This window comes from Vipera ursinii (genome assembly GCF_947247035.1).
Source record: "Vipera ursinii genome assembly, chromosome: 7".
In the NCBI taxonomy this organism is placed as follows: domain Eukaryota; kingdom Metazoa; phylum Chordata; class Lepidosauria; order Squamata; family Viperidae; genus Vipera; species Vipera ursinii.
In genome coordinates this window covers 2,425,026-2,446,082 of record NC_139521.1, presented here as the reverse complement: position 1 = coordinate 2,446,082, position 21,057 = coordinate 2,425,026, and the positions used below count along the sequence as shown (strand labels likewise).

The window sequence follows — 21,057 nt, the reverse complement described above, 5'->3', positions numbered from 1 at the left end:
GAAAAAATTCTCACGGAAAAAAACAGAAATTTCCCTCAGAGTCAGAACTATTTATTGAGAGAATTCCCAACACATTTCAAATTGTTTTCTTATTTAGCGTCTTTTTTTTTTCCTGAAAAGAAGAAAAATATTCTTACTGGCGACCAATGCAGCATTAGATTAGTTTTTCTTTTCAGCACAATGAGAAGGTTTATCTCTGAAGCACAAGATAATTTGCTAAAACAGAGAGAGAGAGAGAGAGAGAGAGAGAGAGATATCTGTATGCCTGTATGCAAAGCAAAATAAGTATGTGTGTATATATGTGTGTGTGTGTGTGTGTATGTATGTATGTATGTATGTATGTATGTATGTATGTATGTGTGTGGGGGGGCTAGTAAGGTAATCTAAATAAGTTAACAAGCATTTAACACATATCTCCCTTGCTTCTCAGTGAGATAGAGCTTGTGGCCTAGAGGTTAAAACAACTGCCTAATGTGCAATCAGCCCAGGTTCGAATCTCAGGAGGGTATGGCTGACTGATGAAAACAAATAAGTTTGAAATGCATATCAGTCTCCCTTTAATTCTTTGTTAGCAATCTAAAAATTTACACAAATATGAACTGTCACTGTTGTGACTACTGCCTGTGGATGGCCTTCGGTTAGGCCGAAACAGGAAATAAAGATTTGTCCCATGTTTGGGGCCTAGCAAGGTAATCTAAATAAGTTAACAAGCATTTAACATATATATATATATATAATGTTGCTCCTCGTCATCTTCAGGCTGGTGTCTTCGGTTTCGTGCTTGTGCGCGCGACACCAGCCTGAAGATGACGAGTGGGACCTCGTCGAAACGTCGCCAAGACACCCTCAATCCTACACGGGAAAAGACCCGAATACGCCAAGACCTACATACCTATACCCGTGAAAATCTATGAATATATATATATATGTGTGTGTGTGTGTGTGTGTGTGTGTGTGTATGTGTGTATGTGTATGTGTATATGTATATATGTATATATATATATATATATGTATATATACAGACACACACACACATAGATATATTTACATATATATACATATACATATACATATTCATACACACACACACACACACACACACACACACATATTTCCTCATAGCCTTAGCTTATTGTAAGAATAATAACTGGGAATAGGGGGTGTGCAAATAAGGGCCAGCGCTACAGATTTGTTATTTCCTATCACAGCAGCTGCTGAACAATGACAACTGCCCTGAATGGATTGTTTCTTTGCCCCTTCTCACGGCTGGGAACCAGGTATACATAATTATTTTCCCAGCCTAGAGTATACCGTTGGTCCTCAACTTACGACGGTTCACTTCGTGACCTGAAAAAAAGGAATTGAAAACTGTTTTTCCACACTTAACCACCGTCGAAGCCTTCCCGGTGGTCACGTGATCAAAATTCAAAGGCTTGGCCACCGACTCGTAATTATGACGGTTGCGGTGTCCGTCCCCCCCGGGGTCACGTGATTCCCCTTTTTAACGACCTTGCAACAGGCCACGTCGGTGGGACGAAGCCAGGTTCGTGTCACCAGCGGGTTACCAATTTAACAAGTGCCCCGATTCGCTTAACGAACGCGGCCGGAAAAGTCGTAAAGTGAGGCAAAAGTCACTGAGCGAATTTCTCACCCAGCAAGGTAAATGTTGGCCTCGCTTTACTGGGGAAGGCCTTTTCGCAGTAGGCCGGGGAAAATAATCCCGAAACGTGATCTGTTGAGGCTGTGCAAAGAAGATTAAAAATAAAAAGGACTTAATGTTTATTGTTTATTTTTTAGATACGGTTACACCGGACTACCAGGAGCATCGCTTCTTAACGTTACAGGTAATCTTTGATCTAGAACTATCCGTGTAGTGAGCATTCAAAGTTACGATGGCGTTGGAAAAAAAGGGGCTTACGGCCTGCTTTCCACACGTAACGATCATTGCCGCGCACCCCCAGGTCAGGTGAACAAAATTCAGACACAAACGGACTCATATTTATGACAGTTGCAGAGTCAATGGGGGAAGCCAGATTGTCTTTAACAACCATGATATTAACAGCTTCAAAGATTCACTAAACGACTGCAGCATTCTGGGCTAATGGCTCTCCAACCTCTTCGTTGGAGCAACCACAACTTCTGGAATCAGGTTGTTCCACTGCTTAATTGTCCTCACTGTCAGGAAGTTTCTCCTTAGTTCTAGGTTGCTTCTCTCCTCGATGAGTTTCCATCCGTTGCTTCTTGTCCTGCCTTCAGGAAATGCTTTGGAGACTAGCTTGACTCCCTCTTCTTTGGGGCAGCCCCCTGAGATATTGGAAGACTGCTATCATGTCACCAGACATACCCAATTCCAGCAACCGTTCCCCTGACCCTCTTTGTTGCTCTTCTCTGTACTCCAGAATTTCTAGAGTCAACATCTTTTTTTACATGGCGGTGACCAGCCGAACTAGAACAGAATTAGTGGGTTCTAGAATCTCAGATCTTTCCTTTTAGGACCTCAGATTACCAAGAGTTTGGGGTTGTTGTTGTTGTTGTTTTTAAGGATCTCGGTGAAATAAAGGACCTCTTGTGCCGAGTAAAGTGTCCCTGGCATGGTACACAAATGCAGTATTCACGTAGGTGTAAAAATACGTTTAAGAAATAAACAAGCAGTTATGTGCATGGAGGAGGGCGCTTTCTGTTTTATTGGAAAGGCTCGTCAAAATGTTTACTGTTTTCACGTTCGCTCCTAGCCTCAACTCGAGGGCAGGCGAACTGTTGAACAGCACAGCTTGGCACCAGCAGAAACACATCTTAATTGTTCTAGTGCAGTTTTTACTCTTGGGGACCATTTTCTGTTTTTTGTTTCGTCTAAGAGGGCCAAAAGCCACGGTGTGCCCTGAATATTTTCCAATTGCCGTTTTGCCTTCGCTTTGTCTTAAATTCTTTCATCCGTTTCTCCCTTTTGCCCTCTGCACGGTGCTGGTTTTCCAGATGCCAGCGCAGCTTTCATGGCTGTGTCCGTCTCTCTATCTATCCCAAAGGTGTGTTTTCAAGAGGCAACTGGACTTCCTTTGTTTTGCCTTGGAAGACATTTTGCTTCTCATCCCAGAAGCTTCTTCAGCTCTGACTGGATGGCGGGGAACGGAAGGATTTATACTCCTTACAGACGGCTGGTCATTTGCATTTTCTTATAGGGTCATTGAGGCCACTGGGAGGCTTATCTGTGTCCTCAGTGGTGCTTTTTCAACTGGACTTTCTCGCTTTTCTTTGAAGAGGTTTCGCTTCTCATCCCAGAAGCTTCTTCAGCTCTGACTGGATGGTGGGGAACGGGAGGATTTATACTCCTTGCAGACAGCTGGTCATTTACCTTCTTTTTAGAGAGTCGTTGAAGCCACTGGGAGGTTTATCTCTGTCCTCAGTGGTGCTTTTTCAACTGGATTTTCTCACTTTTCTTTGAAGACATTTCGCTTCTCATCCCAGAAGCTTCTTCAGCTCTGCCTGGATGGTGGAGGAACGGAAGGATTTATACTCCTTGCAGACAGCTGGTCATTTGCCTTCTTTTTAGAGAGTCATTGAGGCCACTTGGAGGCTTATCTGTGTCCTCAGTTGTCCCAAAGGGGCTTTTCCACAAGGCAGCTGGACTTTCTTTGTTTTCTTTGAAGACATTTCGCTTCTCATCCCAGAAGCTTCTTCAGCTCTGCCTGGATGGTGGAGGAATGGAAGGATTTATACTCCTTGCAGACAGCCGGTCATTTGCAATCTTTTAGAGAGTCGTTGAGGCAACTTGGAGGTTTACCTGGATCCTCCAGGTCACCTGAATGGTACAAATGGGTGTGGGGCCTTCTTTACACTACTCAGGTGACCCTGAGGACCCACCTTTCTGGCCAAACTTGTTAAGTGAATCACTGCAGTTGTTACAGTAAATTAGCAACACGGAGGTCAAGGGGGAATCTGGTTTCCCCCTCGACTTTGCTTGTCAGAAGGTCGCAAACCGTCACAAGTACATGCCAGTTGCCAAGCCTCTGAATTTTGATAATGTAAACCCTGGGAATGCTGCAATGGTCGTAAGTGTGAAAAACGGTCCTAAGTCCCTTTTTTTTCCAGCTCCGTTGTGTAACTTTGAACTGATACAATAAGTCAAGGACTGCCTGTACTGTACATTTCTGTTGGCTGAGCATGATCCAGAAATGAGCATGAAATCCAAAGCCTGGCTTTTGTTTATCTCTTCAATTTGAACTCCTTACAGTTTAAAGCTTTCTGAGGTTGAATGTGTATTTAATGGGCTTTTATCTGTATTGAGCTGGTAAAGTCAGTAAGTCAAGATTTTAAGAGCGGAACAGGATGGTTGGCAGCCTTTTTAGACAGCAAAACAATCTGCTTTAGCGTTTATGCAACGAAGGTAGATTTTCTTTAACTCCGCTTTTATTATCTGGAGGAGATTTCATTGTAAACACGCAAATCCCTTAAATAATTGGTTATACAGTCAACACCTAAAACTTTGCGCTGGGCAAATGGGCATAATAAAACGTCCACCTGTGACTGTATTCTGAATAAAAGCAACGTGAATGAAATGTCAGAGGAGCAAAATAACAACGGCTTTGTAATTTTATGCTTCTTTGATAAGAAAAAAAGATATACCTTCTTAAATTGAGCTTGCTATTTTACCAGTGGGAGAATTTCCTCAACATACACACAGAAACACACACACACTGTGTGTGTGTGTGTGTATGTATATGTGTGTGTGTGTGTGTGTATACACATACACACACACACACACACACACACTTTGTGATTCCTTGGTTTGTTATTAAGTGTTAGCTTGTTTACTTCTTGTTGATCTAGGGCAGGGGTAGGCAACCTCGGCTCTTTTATGACTCATGGACTTCAACTCCCAGAATTCCTGAGTCAGCATAGCTGACTCAGGAATTCTGGGAGTTGAAGTCCATGAGTCATAAAAGAGCCGAGGTTGCCTACCCCTGATCTAGGGTTAACCTTGGTATAAATCTCTGCTTAATTCATTAATTAATAAGCAGTGGAACAGCTTGCCTCCAGAAATCGTGGGCGCTCCATCCGTGGAGGTTTTTAGGAAGACATTAGACAGCCATTTGTCCAGAATCGTACAGGATCTACTGCTTGAGCAGTGGGTTGGACTAGAAGACCTCCAAGGTCCCTTCCAATTCTGTTATTCATCTGGGTGCTGTTGAGGAGGTGTTTCATTTCCTTTTTGTGTTTTTGAATAACACCCCCCCCCCAAGACCACTCCCATCAACACTGACAGGGCAAGCCACTAGTATATAAACATAGAACAATCCCTTGTCCCTTCTAGCACGATGATGTTATCTAGTTTGGGTCATGAAACATCTGCGAGAAAGCCACCAAGCTCAGAGAACACCAAGGACCCCATGGTCATTCTCCCCCTCCCCCTCCCCCTCCTTCCCCCCTCCTCTTCTAACTCCCCCTCCTCCTTTCTGCAAAGCCCCCTCCTTTCTAGCACTGATGATGTTACCTAGTTGGGTCATGAAACATCTGCGAGAAAGCAAGCAAGCTCAGAGAACACCAAGAACCCCATGGTCATTCTCCCCCTCCCCCTCCTTCTCTTCCTCCCCCTCCCTGCAAAGCCCCCTCCCTTCTAGCACTGATGATGTTACCTAGTTGGGTCATGAAACATCTGCGAGAAAGCAAGCAAGCTCAGAGAGCACCAAGGACCCCAAACATAGTTGTATTCTCTTGCAATAATAGCCAAAGCGAAGTAAACAGTAAAAGCACATAGAGACAATAGTGTATATCTACCAAAATCTGTTTTCTAACCTCGGTTATTTGTTAATGAAATATATGCTGGCGCAGACCCCATGGTTGACACTTAATCTGCTCTCCTGGTGAGGCGATCAGGTATAATGTCATAGCCTCATTTGCACTAATTTTCCTGCCCTCGGTCCAAACCAGATGGGTCCAACCTTGGCAAACTTTAAAATTGTTGGACTTCAACACCTAGAATTCCCCAGCCAGTCAACTCTCAGAATTCTGGGAGTTGAAGTCCACAAATCTTAAAAGTTGCCAAGGTTGGACTCCAACCCAGGTCTAAACGATGGATGGAGAGTTTATAGAGAAAGACTAGAAGTGTGTGTGTGTGTGTGTGTGTGTGTGTGTGTGTGTGTGTGTGTGTGTGTTTGATTTGAGGCCAGAATGACTATTAATGTATGATAACATTTTCCATAAACAATATTAAGGTAAAGGTAAAGGTTCCCCCCGCGCATGCATGCTAGTCGTTTCCGACTCTAGGGGCCGCTGCTCATCTCCGTTTCAAAGCCGAAGAGCCAGCGCTTGTCCGAGGACGTCTCCGTGGTCATGTGGCCAGCATGACTAGACGCCAAAGGCGCACGGAACGCTGTTACCTTCCCACCGGAGTGGTCCCTGTTTTTCTACTTGCATTTTTACGTGCTTTCGAACTGCTAGGTTGGCAGAAGCTGGGACGAGTAACAGGCGCTCACTCTGTTACGCGGCACTTGGGATTCGACCCGCCAAACTGCCGACCTTCTGATCGACAAGCTCAGCGTCCTAACCCACAGCCACCGCGTCCCTTCAAACAATATTAGTACTTTTATATAAGGATGTAAATTAGGAAGAAAAGAAGATCAGAACCACACTGAGTTGTGTCTGCACGATTTTTTGGGGGGAAAAAACAACAACACTGTACTGACTTCCTTTTAGAGTGAAATTAGGGTATAATCTTACTTTTTATAACAAATGCAAATAGCAGGTTTGCGGAGGTGCAAAACTGAAGTCAGGTTTTAGTTCTGTTATTATTGGCCACAGAGGTGATATGAAAGGATATTTTGCAACCAGGTTTGGAGATTCCCACTTTTTTGGATTCATCAACCGAAGGGTTTTTTTTTAAGCTACGATTACAGAGTGGATCTGATTCCCTGGTTGATAAAGGCAATTTCCATCCGTGGAGTCCCTCTTCAGAAGAGTAAGGATAAAAATAACCATCTGAATAGCGGTTGGTGCTTGCTACAAAACTGTTGTGACATAAAATGGTAAATTAGGACTGTCAGTCAGAAGTTTTTGCTTTTTGCTCGTGAGTGGAGAGTGTATGAAAGAAGGTTATAATTTCTCCTGAAATGTCTTTGGTCGTCCGCAGTATTTATTTCTGTAGAATTGAAATGAATTTTTGGGGGGAGTAAGGGTACAGAATTTTCCCCAAAGCTGCATATTTCGGGTATTTTTTTCTTTTCTTTCTCTAGAAATAAAATATTTGAAACATGCAAACCTGCTTGAATTTGCCATGGGGAAATCCTGTAAATTTACCATGGCATCGCTTGGAATATTCCATTGATTGTGCCATTTGTTCGAGAGAGGTTTCAAAATTAAATGTTGTTTTTTTTAAAAAAAACAAAACCCCACAACCCTAAATGGAATTAAAAACCATAGCGAGGCTGTGATTATTAAGGAAATGAATTTATGCTTAGTGCTGAGATACTGTTAATTTGGTCTGTGTATTTAGCTTAGTCTACGTCTAGGTGCCCTGCTGTGTTGCTTTGCTGTAATTATAAATCCAGCAACTTTCCCAGTTATCTCTGTTTTTTTTAAAAAAAATATATATATCCTACAATCTCTCCTTAATTAATGTTCAGTAGGTCTTGTTATTGCTTTAAAGAGAGATTTTGGCGGTGACTGGCAGAGTGATTAACCTTTCCTTCAGGAAAAGAAACTTAGTGCGAGGAGCGTAGATTTGGAGTTGGGTGGAAAATTTTATTTCCACGATTTTTGTAGTTTTTTTTCATTATGACTTTGAAGAAGCAGCTGTATTTTAGTCTTAACATTCTCCCATCTTTTACACACCGATGGGAGATGCAGTTAGAATTTACCTTCCTTGTGAATAAGCTTTGGAAGATGTTCAGCCTCGTTTTTTTATGTCAGGGTTGGGAAAGAATAAACCGTGATTTCTTGAGTTTCATTCTTTAGTTGAGCTGAAAATGCTGGTCTAATGACATAATTAAAAGAGCCTTGGTGGAGCAGTGGGCTAATGCCTCCTTAAGTAACCCCAGCTGCCTGCAGTTAGTGCAGGTTCGAGTCCCACCAGGCTCAAGGTTGACTCAGCCTTCCATCCTTCCGAGGTAGGTAAAATGAGGACCCAGATTGTTGGGGTCAATAAGCTGACTTTGTAATAATGCCGCTTGGGGGGGGCGAAAGCCCTAATAAGCAGGCATATACATAGAATGAAGGCCATTGCTAAGCACATTGATTTGTGGTTAAAATTGTAAGCCGCCCTGAGTCTTCGGAGAAGGGCGGGATATAAATGGGATTAAAATAAAATAAAAATAATAATGTTCGCTGTTCTTTTTTTTTCCTAAATGGTCTTACTGGTTTATCAAAATATCTTAATACAAAGAGGAATTCAAAAAAAAGCAATAGAAAACTAGAAAAAGGGGAAGGGAAAAGGAAAAAAAAGATAGTCTTAAGAAAGGAAGAGAAAAGGAAAAAGCAAGGACGTCCGCCTCTCTTTAGCACAGTAGAAGATAACAACGTCACAATCACAACTTTTTGCTTTTTACATAACAGTATGGACTAACCATTTGTATAAGAATAAACCTGTCTAGTTAACAAAAGCAAAATCTTTAGAGTTCCATATTTTCTTTTTCACTGCAAGCACACAATCCGGAAGCAATTTCAAAATGGAAGCGAGCTTATAAATACCGTATATTCTCATCTTTGGATAAAAGAATCCTTTTAACCATCTCTGCTTCTCATTGCTGTCAGGAATAATATATCCCTCTACTGACTCGTTAATCTTTACCCTAGTTCATATTAAGTTCATCATGTTCACTGTTATTAGGTCATCCTGTTATTATACAAAAGTGTCTTTCGGGATATAACCCGCAAAATGAAAATGGTGGCAATGATGTTATGACCAAAGCTTTGCCTGTTGTTTTTTTTAATATACAACACACATAAATAAAAATAGCCAGAGAATATGATGACACCACCGTGACTGACACCATGGTAGCCAGTAGGATCTAGTGGTTAAGGCAACAGGTTGGTGCAGTAGTTAAAGCATCAAGCCCTAACCACTAGGCTAGGGGTAGGCAACCTTGGCTCTTTTATGACTCGTGGACTTCAACTCCCAGAATTCCTGAGCCAGCATGGCTCAGCTTAGAAACCTCTCCCTTTCCCCTCAGCGTGGCTGGCTCAGGAATTCTGGGAGTTGAAGTCCACGAGTCATAAAAGGGCCAAGGGAGTAGGTCAAACCAAGCAAGAAACCAGGAATTCAAATCCTGCCAGCTGGGTGACTTTGGGCCAATAGAATAGAATAGAATAGAATAGAATAGAATAGAATAGAATAGAATAGAATAGAATAGAATAGAATAGAATAGAATAGAATAGAGAATGGGATGGGAATAGAATAGAATAGAATAGAATAGAATAAGAGAGAATAGAATGGAATAGAATAAGAAGAGAGAAGAGAATAGAATAGAATAGAATATAATAGAAAGAATAGAATAGAGAATGGGATGGGAATAGAATAGAATAGAATAGAATAGAATAGAATAGAATAAGAGAGAATAGAATGGAATAGAATAAGAAGAGAGAATAGAATAGAATAGAATAGAATTAGAGTAGAGTAGAGTAGAGTAGAGTAGAGTAGAGTAGAGTGAGTTGGAAGGAGTCTTGGAGGTCATCTAGTCCAACCCCCTACTCAAGCAGGAAACTAAACCATTTCAGACAAATGGTTCTCCAGTCTCTTCTTAAAAACCTCCAATATCCACAACTTCTGGAGGCAGGTTGTTCCACTGGTTAATTGTTCTAACTGTCAGGAAGTTTCTCCTTAGTTCCAGGTTGCTTCTCTCCTTGATGAGTTCCCATCCGTTGCTTCTTGTCCTGCCTTCAGGGGCTTTGGAGAACAGCTTGACTGCCTCTTCTTTGGGGCAGCCCCCTGAGATATTGGAGCACTGCTATCATGTCGCCCCTGGTCCTTCTCTTCATTAAACTAGACCTACCCAATTCCTGCAGCTGTTCTTCGTATCTTCTCCAAAGAGTTCTGAGGCCTCTAATCTTCACCCCAGTCTGTAGTCACCCTGGTCTTCTCAGACAATAAATTGCACTGGTCCTAAGATTATAAAAGCTGGGAATACCTACAGCTCAGTCCTAAACCCATTAAGGCTTTAAATCCTGGCTAAAGGCGAAAAGGTTACAATTTTGTCATTTTCTTCTAAGTGGACCTTACGGCTGCCGATGACCCTGTGTTCTTTGGATCCTGCAGGCCAAATGCTCCACATAGTTGCCATTCCACACTCAGTGCAAAATACACAGTCTTGTGTATCACAGAGAGAGTGGGTTTTACTCTTGGCGCAGAGGAGCAAATATACGATTGCGCTTAGGGAGCCTTCATTAGAAAGAGAATAATTGTTGTCCTTGACTTAAAACAACCTGCAATTTTGGGCCAGGAGCATTTCGTTTCCCTTTTTGAGGCTTTCTTGGTAGTTTTTCCTTTTGAGTTATATTTTGGTAGCATCCGTGTTTTTTTTAGAGCTGAGGTGAAGGAGGGAAATTCTCTTTCACCAGAATGTGGACAGTGGAACAGAGATAACGCCTGCAAAATGTAAAATGGATGTAACTTCTGTCTGTTTTGGTATAAACGTCAAGGCAGGTGCGTTATAGTCCTGGACTTACAACAATTCTGGCTTAAAGTCTATTTGGCCAAGCTAGGTAACATCATTGTTGCTTGTGAGGGTGGCTGGATCCCTCTTTGTATCCAGTAGCTCTCAGCCTGCACGCTTTCTTGCAGACGTTTCATTACCCAGCTGGCTCACATCATCAGCGCTAGAAGGGACCTGATCATTTCAAAACAGCATCGTCATCTTTCATTTCAGTGGTTGCGACCCTACCTGGACCGAGATGCCCTGCGCACAGTCACTCATGCGCTCGTGACCTCCCGTTTAGACTACTGCAACGCTCTCTACATGGGGCTGCCCTTGAGGACCACCCGGAGGCTTCAGCTGGTGCAGAATGCGGCCGCGCGAGTCGTGATGGGGGTCTCCCGATACTCCCATGTAACACCTCTACTCCGCGAGCTGCATTGGCTTCCGGTTGCCCTTCGGGTGAAATTCAAGGTGCTGGTGATGACCTATAAAGCCCTAAATGGCGAGGGTCCGGGATATCTGAGGGAACACCTGCTGCCGGCATCAAGTTCCCTTTGTCCAGTGCGCTCCCACAGGGAGGGTCTTCTCAGGGTGCCGCCGGTTAAAGATTGACAGCGGGTAACACCCAGGGGTAGGGCCTTCTCAGTGGGGGCACCTGCCCTCTGGAACCAGCTGCCCGCGGAGCTTAGGACTGCCCCCGACCTCCGTTCATTCTGCCGGGACCCGAAGACCTGGCTCTTCGAGCTCTCTGGCCCAGGCTGAGAATTTTTAATTTTAATTTTAACTGGGTTTTTATTTTCTCTCAGGGTTTCATTTAATCTTTTTAAATTTGTTTTAACTTTTGTATTGATTTTCTTTTAAATATCCTGTAAACCGCCCTGAGTCCTTCGGGAAAGGGTGGTATATAAATCTAAATAATAAATAAATACTTAAATTTAAACACAATTTCGGTTTGAGCTCTGGAACGGCCTGGAAACTTAGACGATGCCAGCCCAGGGGCTATCGGTCTTCCGTCGGTCTGAACGGTTGGCATTTTGTACTACTTAAGAAGGCTTAGTGATTGTGTAATTGTGTTGGACATGATATGTCTTCCCTCTGCTGATGAATTGGCTTTCTATTAGTGTAACAGGCTGCCTAGCATTCTTCCATATAGCCAAAAGTTTAGTGCTGCTTTTTAAAAACCCGACGCTCTTGGCCTGCTCCAAGCAGTATAAAAATACATATTTCTTTTCCGTTTGCTTGCGTTTCTCTTATTTGCGTTTTTATTCCCCCCTCCCCTCACTTGACTTTTTGTCACCGTTAAAGCAAATAAAAGAAATAAACGGTCAGCGGCGTACATAATACGTTAGTTCTCTGACGTTAGATGGTGGCTCTAATGAAGGGCCTTACCCACAGTCTTAAAAAAAAATAGCTTTTTCTTGGCTTATTCGGTTCAAGAATGGTTCTAGGTGTCATCTAAAGCTGGATTTGTGGTTAGCGTTATCAGCCACGAGTCGCCAGAAAAAATATGCTGGTGTGCCAGTTAGAGAGCATAAGTGTTCCTGCAGAATACCAGAATAACAGAATAACTACGTTGGAAGGGACCTTGGAGGTCTTCTAGTCTGACCCCCTGCTCAAGTAGGAGACCCTGTATCATTTCAGACAGGTAGCTGTCCAGCCTCTTCTTCAAAACCTCCAGTGATGGAGCAACCCACAACTTCTGGAGGCAACTTCCGTTCCACTAGAGCAGGGGTAGGCAACCTCGGCTCTTAAATGACTCGTGGACTTCAACTCCCAGAATTCCTGAGCCAGCATGGGGGACCTATGGCCCCCTCATAACTCGTGGACTTCAACTCCCAGAATTCCTCAGCCAGCATAGGGAACTATGGCCCCTTCATGACTCGTGGACTTCAACTCCCAGAATTCCTGAGCCAGCATGGCTCAGCATGGAAACCTCTCCCTTTCCCCTCAGCGTGGCTGGCTCAGGATTTCTGGGAGTTGAAGTCCACGAGTCCAAAAAGAGCCGAGGTTGCCTACCCCTGCCCTAGAGTAATTGTTCTCATTGTCAGGACATTTCCCCTTACTTCCAAAATCGGATCTCTCTTTGATAATCTTCCTTCCATTGCTTCTTGTCCTTCCCTCAGGCGCTTTGGAGCATAGATGGTCCCCCTCTTCTTTGTCACAGCCCCTCATACTGGAAGATGGTCACCATGGGACCCCTAGTCCTTCTCTTTGTTGGACTAGACACAGCCAGTTCCGGCAGCCGTTCATCATTTCCATAATATCAATGTGGTTTTTTTTCCCTACAACACGTGGCTCCAATCCCAAATGAATCTTTTAGCAGCTGAAATGATAATTATGGTTAAGTCCAACAGTCGTCCAGATGTTTAGAACAGATTTGGCATTGTTATTCACCTATAGAGTCCTTCCCAAGGACAGTATGAAAAAAGTAAGGTTCCACATTTAAGCAAGAAAAACCAAGTGCACAGCTATAGTATAGGTGGTACCTTCTCCATACTAGCAACTGTGAGAGGGATTTTGGGGTCCTGGTGGACAATCTCTTAAATATGAGCCAGCCGTGTGCTGCAGCTGCCAAAAAAGCCAACACACTGCTAGGCTGCATTAAAACAGGGATAGAAGCAAGATCACGTGAAATGTTAATACCGCTTTACAATGCTTTGGTAAGGCCACCCTTGGAATACGGCATCTAGTTTTGGCCACCACGATGTAAAAAAGATGTTGAGACTCTAGAAAGAGTACAGAGAAGAGCAACAAAGATGATTAGGGGACTGGAGGCTAAAACATATAAGGAACGGTTGCTGGAATTGGGTATGTCTAGTTTAACGAAGAGAAGGACGAGGGGGGACATGATAGCAGCGTTCCAGTATCTCAGGGGCTGCCCCAAAGAAGAAGGAGCCAAGCTATTCTCCAAAGCGCCCGAAGGGAGGACAAGAAGCAACGGATGGAAACTCACCAAGAAGAGAAGCAACCTAGAACTAAGGAGGAATTTCCTGACAGTTAGAACAATTAACCAGTGGAACCACCTGCCTCCAGAAGCGGTGAATGCTCCAGCACTGGAAGTTTTTAAGAAGAGACTGGACAGCCATTTGTCCGAAATGGTATAGGGTTTCCTGCCCGAGCAGGGGGTTGGACTAGATGACCTCCAAGGTCCCTTCCAACTTTTATTATTATTGTTGTTGTTGTTATATAAGAAAACCGCAAAAAGAGAAGTTGGTTGGCCAGCCAGTCAACGATGTAACACAGCACCCATGAATGCATCTCTCAATGTAGTTTAACACGCCATCAAACATGTCCACGGTCTGCTTTAAAAATCCTCCCATTGTTTTATAACCATCCCGTTGAAGGAAGCTGATGCAACCTTGGCTTTTCTTAGCAACCTTCCTTCCTCCTTTGAAAGGCTTCTTGCCTTTTGGGATTTTAACCGTAGCGGAAAAATAAATCTCACCGAATAGACTTCAATCTAATTGTTTGGTATCGGGATTGATTTGTATTGACTGTTTTAATGGTCCCCAGTAATTAACCCTTTGTGCTTGACCTTTCCCCCCCCCTAATGGGATAGTGGAGTATCCTTATTGTTAATCCACTTAAAAAGTTGGGTTGGAGGGGGCAGCATTCATGCCTGACTATATAACCTAAAGGAGGAGTACAGGTGACATTTCGTAAGGAGTGAGGTTGGCGAAGCCGGAAGCAGCCGTTCCAAGCTAGAGGGAGAATCCCAATGATTAGGAAAAGTCCATCCAAGGCCTTCCGTATGATAAGAGAGTAGCTAAATATCTGTTGACTCGGAAGTGAAGGAGGAAAAGGCCTGGAATTAGAACTTCGGAATAAGGAACTTGTAGATGGGCTTGGTGCACCTCCGTAGGTAGAACTTCTGCTACTCTGGGTCCGTTCTTGTCTGCAATCAAGGAATGAGTGTCACAGTGTTGTGTCCGGAAAGCCAACATTTTCAGCTCTGCCTATGGAAAGCCTTACTCAAAGGTTGTACAGCTGTGGCTCCTTCCTTCCTTCCTTCCTTCCTTCCTTCCTTCCTTCCTTCCTTCCTTCCTTCCTTCCATTTCCCTTCTCCCTCCTTTCCATCCATTCATCCAAACATCCACCCATTTCCCCCTCCCTCCCACTCCTCTCTTTCCTTCTATCCATTTACCTATCCATCCATCTGTCCATCCTTGGGGTTCAATGGATGGAGAGATCCAAGGAAAAGCCAGCTCAGATTGGAGGCAATTGTTTCTCAGCTGGCTTTGCAGTTCTGTCTGTCTGTGTGTCTATCATCTATCTATCTATCTATCTATCTATCTATCTATCTATCTATCTATCTATCTATCTAAAACAATAGATAGATAGTCAGATAGCCAGATAAGATAGATAGATAGATAGATAGATAGATAGATAGATAGATAGATAGATAGATAGATAGATAGATAGATGGATGGATGGATGGATGGATGGATGGATGGATGGATGGATGGACGGATGGACGGACGGACAGACAGACATTATAGATAGAGAGATAGAGAGAGACAGATGGACATAGATGATAGATAGACGATAGAGACAGATAGACATAGATAGAAAGAAAGAGGTAGACATGATTGATAGAAAGATGATAGACGATAGAGAGATAGAGTTAGACATAGAGAGAGATAGAAAGAGAGAGACAGACAGATGATAGAGAGATAGAAAGAGAGACATAGACAGACGGTAGAGAGATAGAAAGAGACGTAGATAGTTGGAGGAAGGGAAGGATGGATGGGTGGATGGATGGATTCTTTTTTTGTGGCAGAGCTTGGAGCACTGAGCTCCTGGCCTCTTCTCTTTCCACACAGAAGTGTTTGTAAGGATGTTGCCAATTATACCAAGTGCTGTGGAAACTTCTCCACACCTTTGGGGCGAGGTGGTTGTGGTGGGGAAACGAAGAAACACTGACAGTGTGAAAACAAGTCACAGGCTGAGACTGGCTGCTGTTTACTCAGCCTTGTGCTATTGCTAACCATGCAGAACAGCCCCGCTGGGAGAAGGTATTTCCAAGGAAAGGAAAATAGCAAAAAACGTGTAACCTAAAAAAAGGGGGCGGGGGGGGCGGGGAAGCACCGTGTTTGGATAACAGGCCAAATATTTCCTAAAAAGCAAACTTCCATGTGGGCTTTTCTTGCAGGCATAGTTTTGTGTTTTTATTTCATTTCGTTTCATTTCATTTCATTGCTTATTTTTATTTTTATTTGAAGAATGAGTCATGTGGGTTTTTTTGTTTTTTAACTGCAGGTAAAGGACCCATCAATTCTTTCTAATGGGTAGCTTCTTATTTTTTTTCAAACTCTTCCAAAAGTGGCTTCTTGGTATCCACGTCTGGTTTGTGGCCGCCGAATCGGTGAGATGGGTAGCCCAGAAAATTAATAAGTACATAAAAGAAAAATAAATAAATAAAAAGAGAAATCTCCCACGATCCTGATAAAGGACGTCAAGTGGTTGTGTGGATTGAATTTTTTTTGTTGTAACCGGTAATCCTAAATATCTAGAATGCCTTGCATGTGTAGCTCAGGGTTGAAAGGAGGGGTCCTTGATGTTCTCTTGAGCTTGCAGACATTTCATTACCCAACTAGGTAGCATCATCAGTGCTAGAAGGGTGGTGGTGGTGGTGGAGGAGGAGGAGGGGGGGGAGGAGGAGGAGGAGAAGAACTGTGGGGTCCTTGGTGCTCTCTGAGCTTGGTGATTTTCTTGCAGATGTTTCATTACGCAAACTAGGTAACATCATCAGTGCTACAAGGGAGTGGGGTTTGTGGAGCAGAGGAGGAGGAGGAGAATTGTGGGGTCCTTGGTGGTCTCTGAGCTGGGTGGTTTTCTTGCAGACGTTTCATGACCCAAGTAGGTAACACCGTCAGTGCTAGAAGGGAATGAGGTTTATGGAGAGAAGGACGAGGAGAAGGAGAAGGAGGAAGGACAACTGTGGGGTCCTTGGTGCTCTCCAAGCTTGGTGATTTTCTTGCAGGCGTTTCATGAGCCATCTAGGTAACAACACCAGTACTAAAGGGAGTGAGGTTTGCTTTCTGTTTATACTAGCAGTACTGTACTAGAACAGAGGATGTCGCCTAGTTTGGGTAGTGAAACATCTGGAAGAAAACAACCAGGCTCAGAGACCCCTGAGTTTTACCCTAGTTTTACCACGGGCAGACTTTTAAGTCTGAGAAGATTCCTGGGCGTAGACTTGGAGCAATAAATCAGCAAATTTGAACCTTCAGGTGTGGACCTGGTTCTTCACACCTGACACCAACAAGCCCGTTGCCAGAGTGTGTAGCTTGCGCTGTGGTCCTCCAGATGTGCCAGAGGGCTACATCTGCCATCCTTTCCCCATCCAAGAGACTGGAATCCCTCCCGGGAGACTCGCATCGTATCTCAAGGTTGCCCAAGCCCAGGTGAGCCGGTGTATCAGGTGCCCCCTTGGCTGGGAGATTATTTATGGTTATCTGCAGAGAAGAAGCAGAAGTAGTAAATTTGCTCCACATTGATAGCTCAACAGTTCCGTCTCTGCTGCCGGCAGGAGGGGTGAATAATTTATTAAAGCCGTTGTCCAGAGAAGGACATTAGCATTTTAATGAAAACAATGTAGGCATTCTACTAAATCTTTGCACTCTTCTCCTCCTCCTCCTTCTTCCTTCTCTTCCTCCCAGAACAGGCGTTTTGTCAAGTGCTTTGAAAACAGCTGACGACACCGGATAATGTGCTGACGAACAATATGGGCAGGCGGTACCCTGGAGCCCAGTATCGTCAAAGCAATTCATGTACGTATGCAAAAACCTTTCCCGGATAGCCCATTCACTGCAAAGGCCAAACCAACTGCGATTCAGCTAGCCCTCGACGCACGAGCAACTCCTGTTGCTAAGCGAGACACTTGTTAAGTCAGCGTTGCCCCATTTTGCGGCCTGTCCTGCCACAGTTGCTCAGGGAATCCCTGCAGTCGCGCAGTTGGTAACACCGTTGTTAAGGGAATCCGGGTTCCCCACCGACTTTGCTTTGTCAGCAGGCCGCCAAAGGGGATCCCGTCACAGAGTAAATATGAGTCGGTCGGCAAAAGTCTGAATTTTGTTCACGTGACGGCAGGGAAAGCCGCAACGGTCGTAAGTGTGAGAAACGGTCAGAAGTCACTTTTCCCCCAGTGCCGTTGTAACTTCGAACCGTCACCAAATGAACTGCTCTAAGTCGAGAACTATCTGTAGTAGGTTTAGCTTGGCTGGCTTGTGGCCTTTTGAAACGGCGGTGCAGTGGCTGTAGACGTGGTGATTTATTGGGAAATCTTCATCACGGCCGTGTGAAATTGTGTGGGTGTGGTTTTGAAGCCCGGGGTGAGGTTGTTTTCAGACGTTTTTGCTAACAAAAGGTTTGCAGTGTGTCAAGTTAGTCGTTCCTCTGTCTGAACTTCTCGTTCGGCGTTTAGGCACACGTGGAATTGTGGCGTTTTGAAGATTTTTTTCTTCGTTCTTCTTCCTGAGTTCAATATGGAGAGGTTTCAGCAAGTAGGGAATGGAGTCATTGCACAGATGGTTACATTGAGTTCTTTAAAAAAATATCCTTCCTATAACCTAATTTTATATCACGCGGGTGTTAAGCGAACCCAGCTTCCCCAACTGACTTTGCTTGTCAGAAGCCGGTGGGGAAGGCAATCATGTGACTGAGTCACAACAAGTTCACACCTACCGTACATGCTGGTTGTCAAGCTCCCATAACTGTGGGGATACTGCAATGTGTCGACATCCAGCTCGGGAATCCAAATAAAACTCCAGGTTTATTCCGTTTCCGAAAATCTTTATCTTTATTGAATACACAGCATAGTAATGTTGGAGCAAAACTAACTCTGAGGTTCCCAGACACCAGTTTCATAGAATTAAACAATAATTTCTCCGGCCGACCCCACCCCCCTCACCTAGTCCATGCAAACAATTTCACTTTGTCATGGGAACCGTCTGCTTCCTCTCCACACCTGCTGCAGTGTCCTTGAAAAGGTTTCAGGCTCTCACTGTCTTCAGCAGAATCGCAGAGGTTTCGTTTCTCCATCTAGCCCATTTTAAAGCAACGCCTCCCTGCTCCCTTACTCTAAGGGCAAGTTGAAACGAAGAGGCACGTAGCTGCCAAAGTTTCATTCTTGATACAATGGCTGTAAGCATGAGCACCAGTCGTAAGTCACTTTTTTCGGTGCCGTTGCAACTTTGAAGAGTGGCCAAACGGATGGTTGTTAAATCGAGGACTGCCTGTATTCCACTGTTTGGGATAACAGAGCGTCATTCCATCCCATTTATTCACTCGTTCTGTTTTTTTAAAACTGCTGTAATTACAGGTAATCCTCAAATTAACCACCCCAGCTGAGCTAAATGAGAAATTGGTTAAATGAGTTTTGCCCCTTTTTATGACCTTTCCTTGTCCTGTTTCTTAAGCGAATCACTGCCATTAAGTTAGTAACTCAGTTGTTAAGTGAATCTGGCTTCCCCATTGATTTTGCTTGTCAGAAGGTTGTGTCCCCAGGGACACTGCAACCGTCGTAAATATGAGTCAGTTGCCAAGTGTCCAAATTTTGATCACGTGACCACGGGGATGCTGCAGCGGTCATAAGTGTGAAAAACGGTCATAAGTCACTTTTTCCAGTGCTGTTGTAACTTTGAACAGTCACTGGATGGGGAGGAACAGGCTTCGACTCAACCCTGACAAGACCGAGTGGCTGTGCGTACCGGCATCTCGGGATATTCAGGATACCCCATCTCTCACTATGGGGGGTGAGTTATTACCCCCCATAGATAGGGCTCGCAACTTGGGAGTCCTCCTAGATTCACAGCTTTCTCTAGAAGACCATATAGTAGCTGTGACTAGGGGGGCCTTCGCCCAGGTTCGCCTGGTGCGCCATTTGCGGCCCTATCTAGACCGGGATGCCTTACGTACGGTCACTCACACCCTCATGGCCTCTCGTCTGGACTACTGCAACGCTCTCTACATGGGGCTACCCTTGAAGACCACTCGGAGGCTCCAGCTGGTACAGAATGCAGCCGCGAGAGTTGTGTTGGGAGTTTCCCGACACTCCCATGTTACACCTCTGCTCCGCGAGCTGCATTGGCTTCCAGTTGTCTTCCGGGTGAGATTCAAGGTGTTGGTAATGACCTACAAAGCCCTACATGGCATGGGTCCGGAATACCTTGGGAAGCACCTGCGGCCGGCGTCAACTTCCCTCCGCCCAGTACGCTCCCACAGAGAGGGCCTCCTCAGGGTGCCACCGGTCAAAGAATGTAGACTGGTGGCCCCCAGGGGGAGGGCGTTCTCTGTGGGCGCGCCGGATTTATGGAACCATCTTCCGGTCAAGCTCTGGATGGTGCCTGACCTCTCCGCTCCTTCCGGCATGATCTCAAAACCTACCTTTTCGAACAAGCTGGCCTGGCCTGATGGGATGGGGTTGGGTTTTATTAATCTGTTTTAATCTATTATTTAATGTGTTTTAACTTATTCATGGGCATTTGTTTAATCGTTTTTAATTTTTGTATCTTGTTTTTTAATATGTATTGCCCTGTTCACCGCCCTGAGTCCTTCGGGAGAAGGGCGGTATACAAATAAAATTAATAATAATAATAATAATAATAATAAATGAACTGCTGTAAGTAGAGGACCTACTTGTATTCAACTCAGGTGCAGCACATGGCTGGCTCATATTTAAGTGCTTGTCCACTAGGACTCCGACATCCCTCTCACAGTTACTACTATTGAGCGAGGAACCACCTATACTATACCTGTACATTTGGTTTTTCTTGCCTAAATGTAGAACCTTACTTTTTTTTTCTATACTGAATTTCATTTTGTTAGATAGGGCCCAATATTCAACTTTGTCAAGATCCTTCTGTATCTTAAGCCTGTCTTCTGGAGCGTTGAAGAACATCTTGAGACCCTATAGGTGACAATGGAGATACAATTAGATATAGATGCAATAGTTGACAAGTCTCCAGGTGCAGCTTTAAGCATTTACTTCCAAGTTGGTCAGTGTGTCTCTAACTTTAAGTGTGTAGACTTGAAGTCCCAGAATTTCCCAGACAGCCATAGCTGACTTGGGAGGAATTATGGGATTTGAAGTCCATGCATCTTACAAGTAGCCAAGCTTGAGAAACGGTCTCCTAGAAATCATTAGGACTTTAGAAATATCAGAATTGATGGACCGGTGATTGCCGTAACCCTAACGTTAATTAAAATTAATCAAGCCTAAGATGGGTAAATATAGTTGAACTGAATGGATGCATTGTCCACCTTAACTAACAAATGCCATGTTAATTTTGCAAGGTGAGAATGGCTATATAACAACATGGTGTGTAGAGGTTTAACTTTTGTATTATAGAGATCAAATTCCAATTCATGGTTGTAGGCGATTTCAGAGTGATTTTGATTTGTGGAGTTAAAGAAATAGAGTAGAGTTAGGGTT

At 44.0% G+C, this 21,057-nt stretch overlaps 1 protein-coding gene across 10 annotated transcripts in view; it reads left to right on the top strand.

Annotated features, from left to right (window-relative positions):
- Positions 1-21,057, top strand: part of APBB2 (amyloid beta precursor protein binding family B member 2) — a 99,689-nt gene that overhangs the window by 22,201 nt on the left and 56,431 nt on the right. For 7 of the 10 annotated variants that reach the window (XM_083367649.1, XM_083367647.1, XM_083367639.1 and 4 more), the window contains 2 exons: positions 1,798-1,844; positions 17,285-17,395. In XM_083367649.1, coding sequence (XP_083223775.1) covers positions 17,350-17,395 — 46 coding nt within the window. In that variant the 5' untranslated portion in view covers positions 1,798-1,844; positions 17,285-17,349. The remainder of the gene's footprint in view (positions 1-1,797; positions 1,845-17,284; positions 17,396-21,057) is intronic. The other 3 variants (XM_083367646.1, XM_083367642.1, XM_083367645.1) reach the window with 1 other exon arrangement.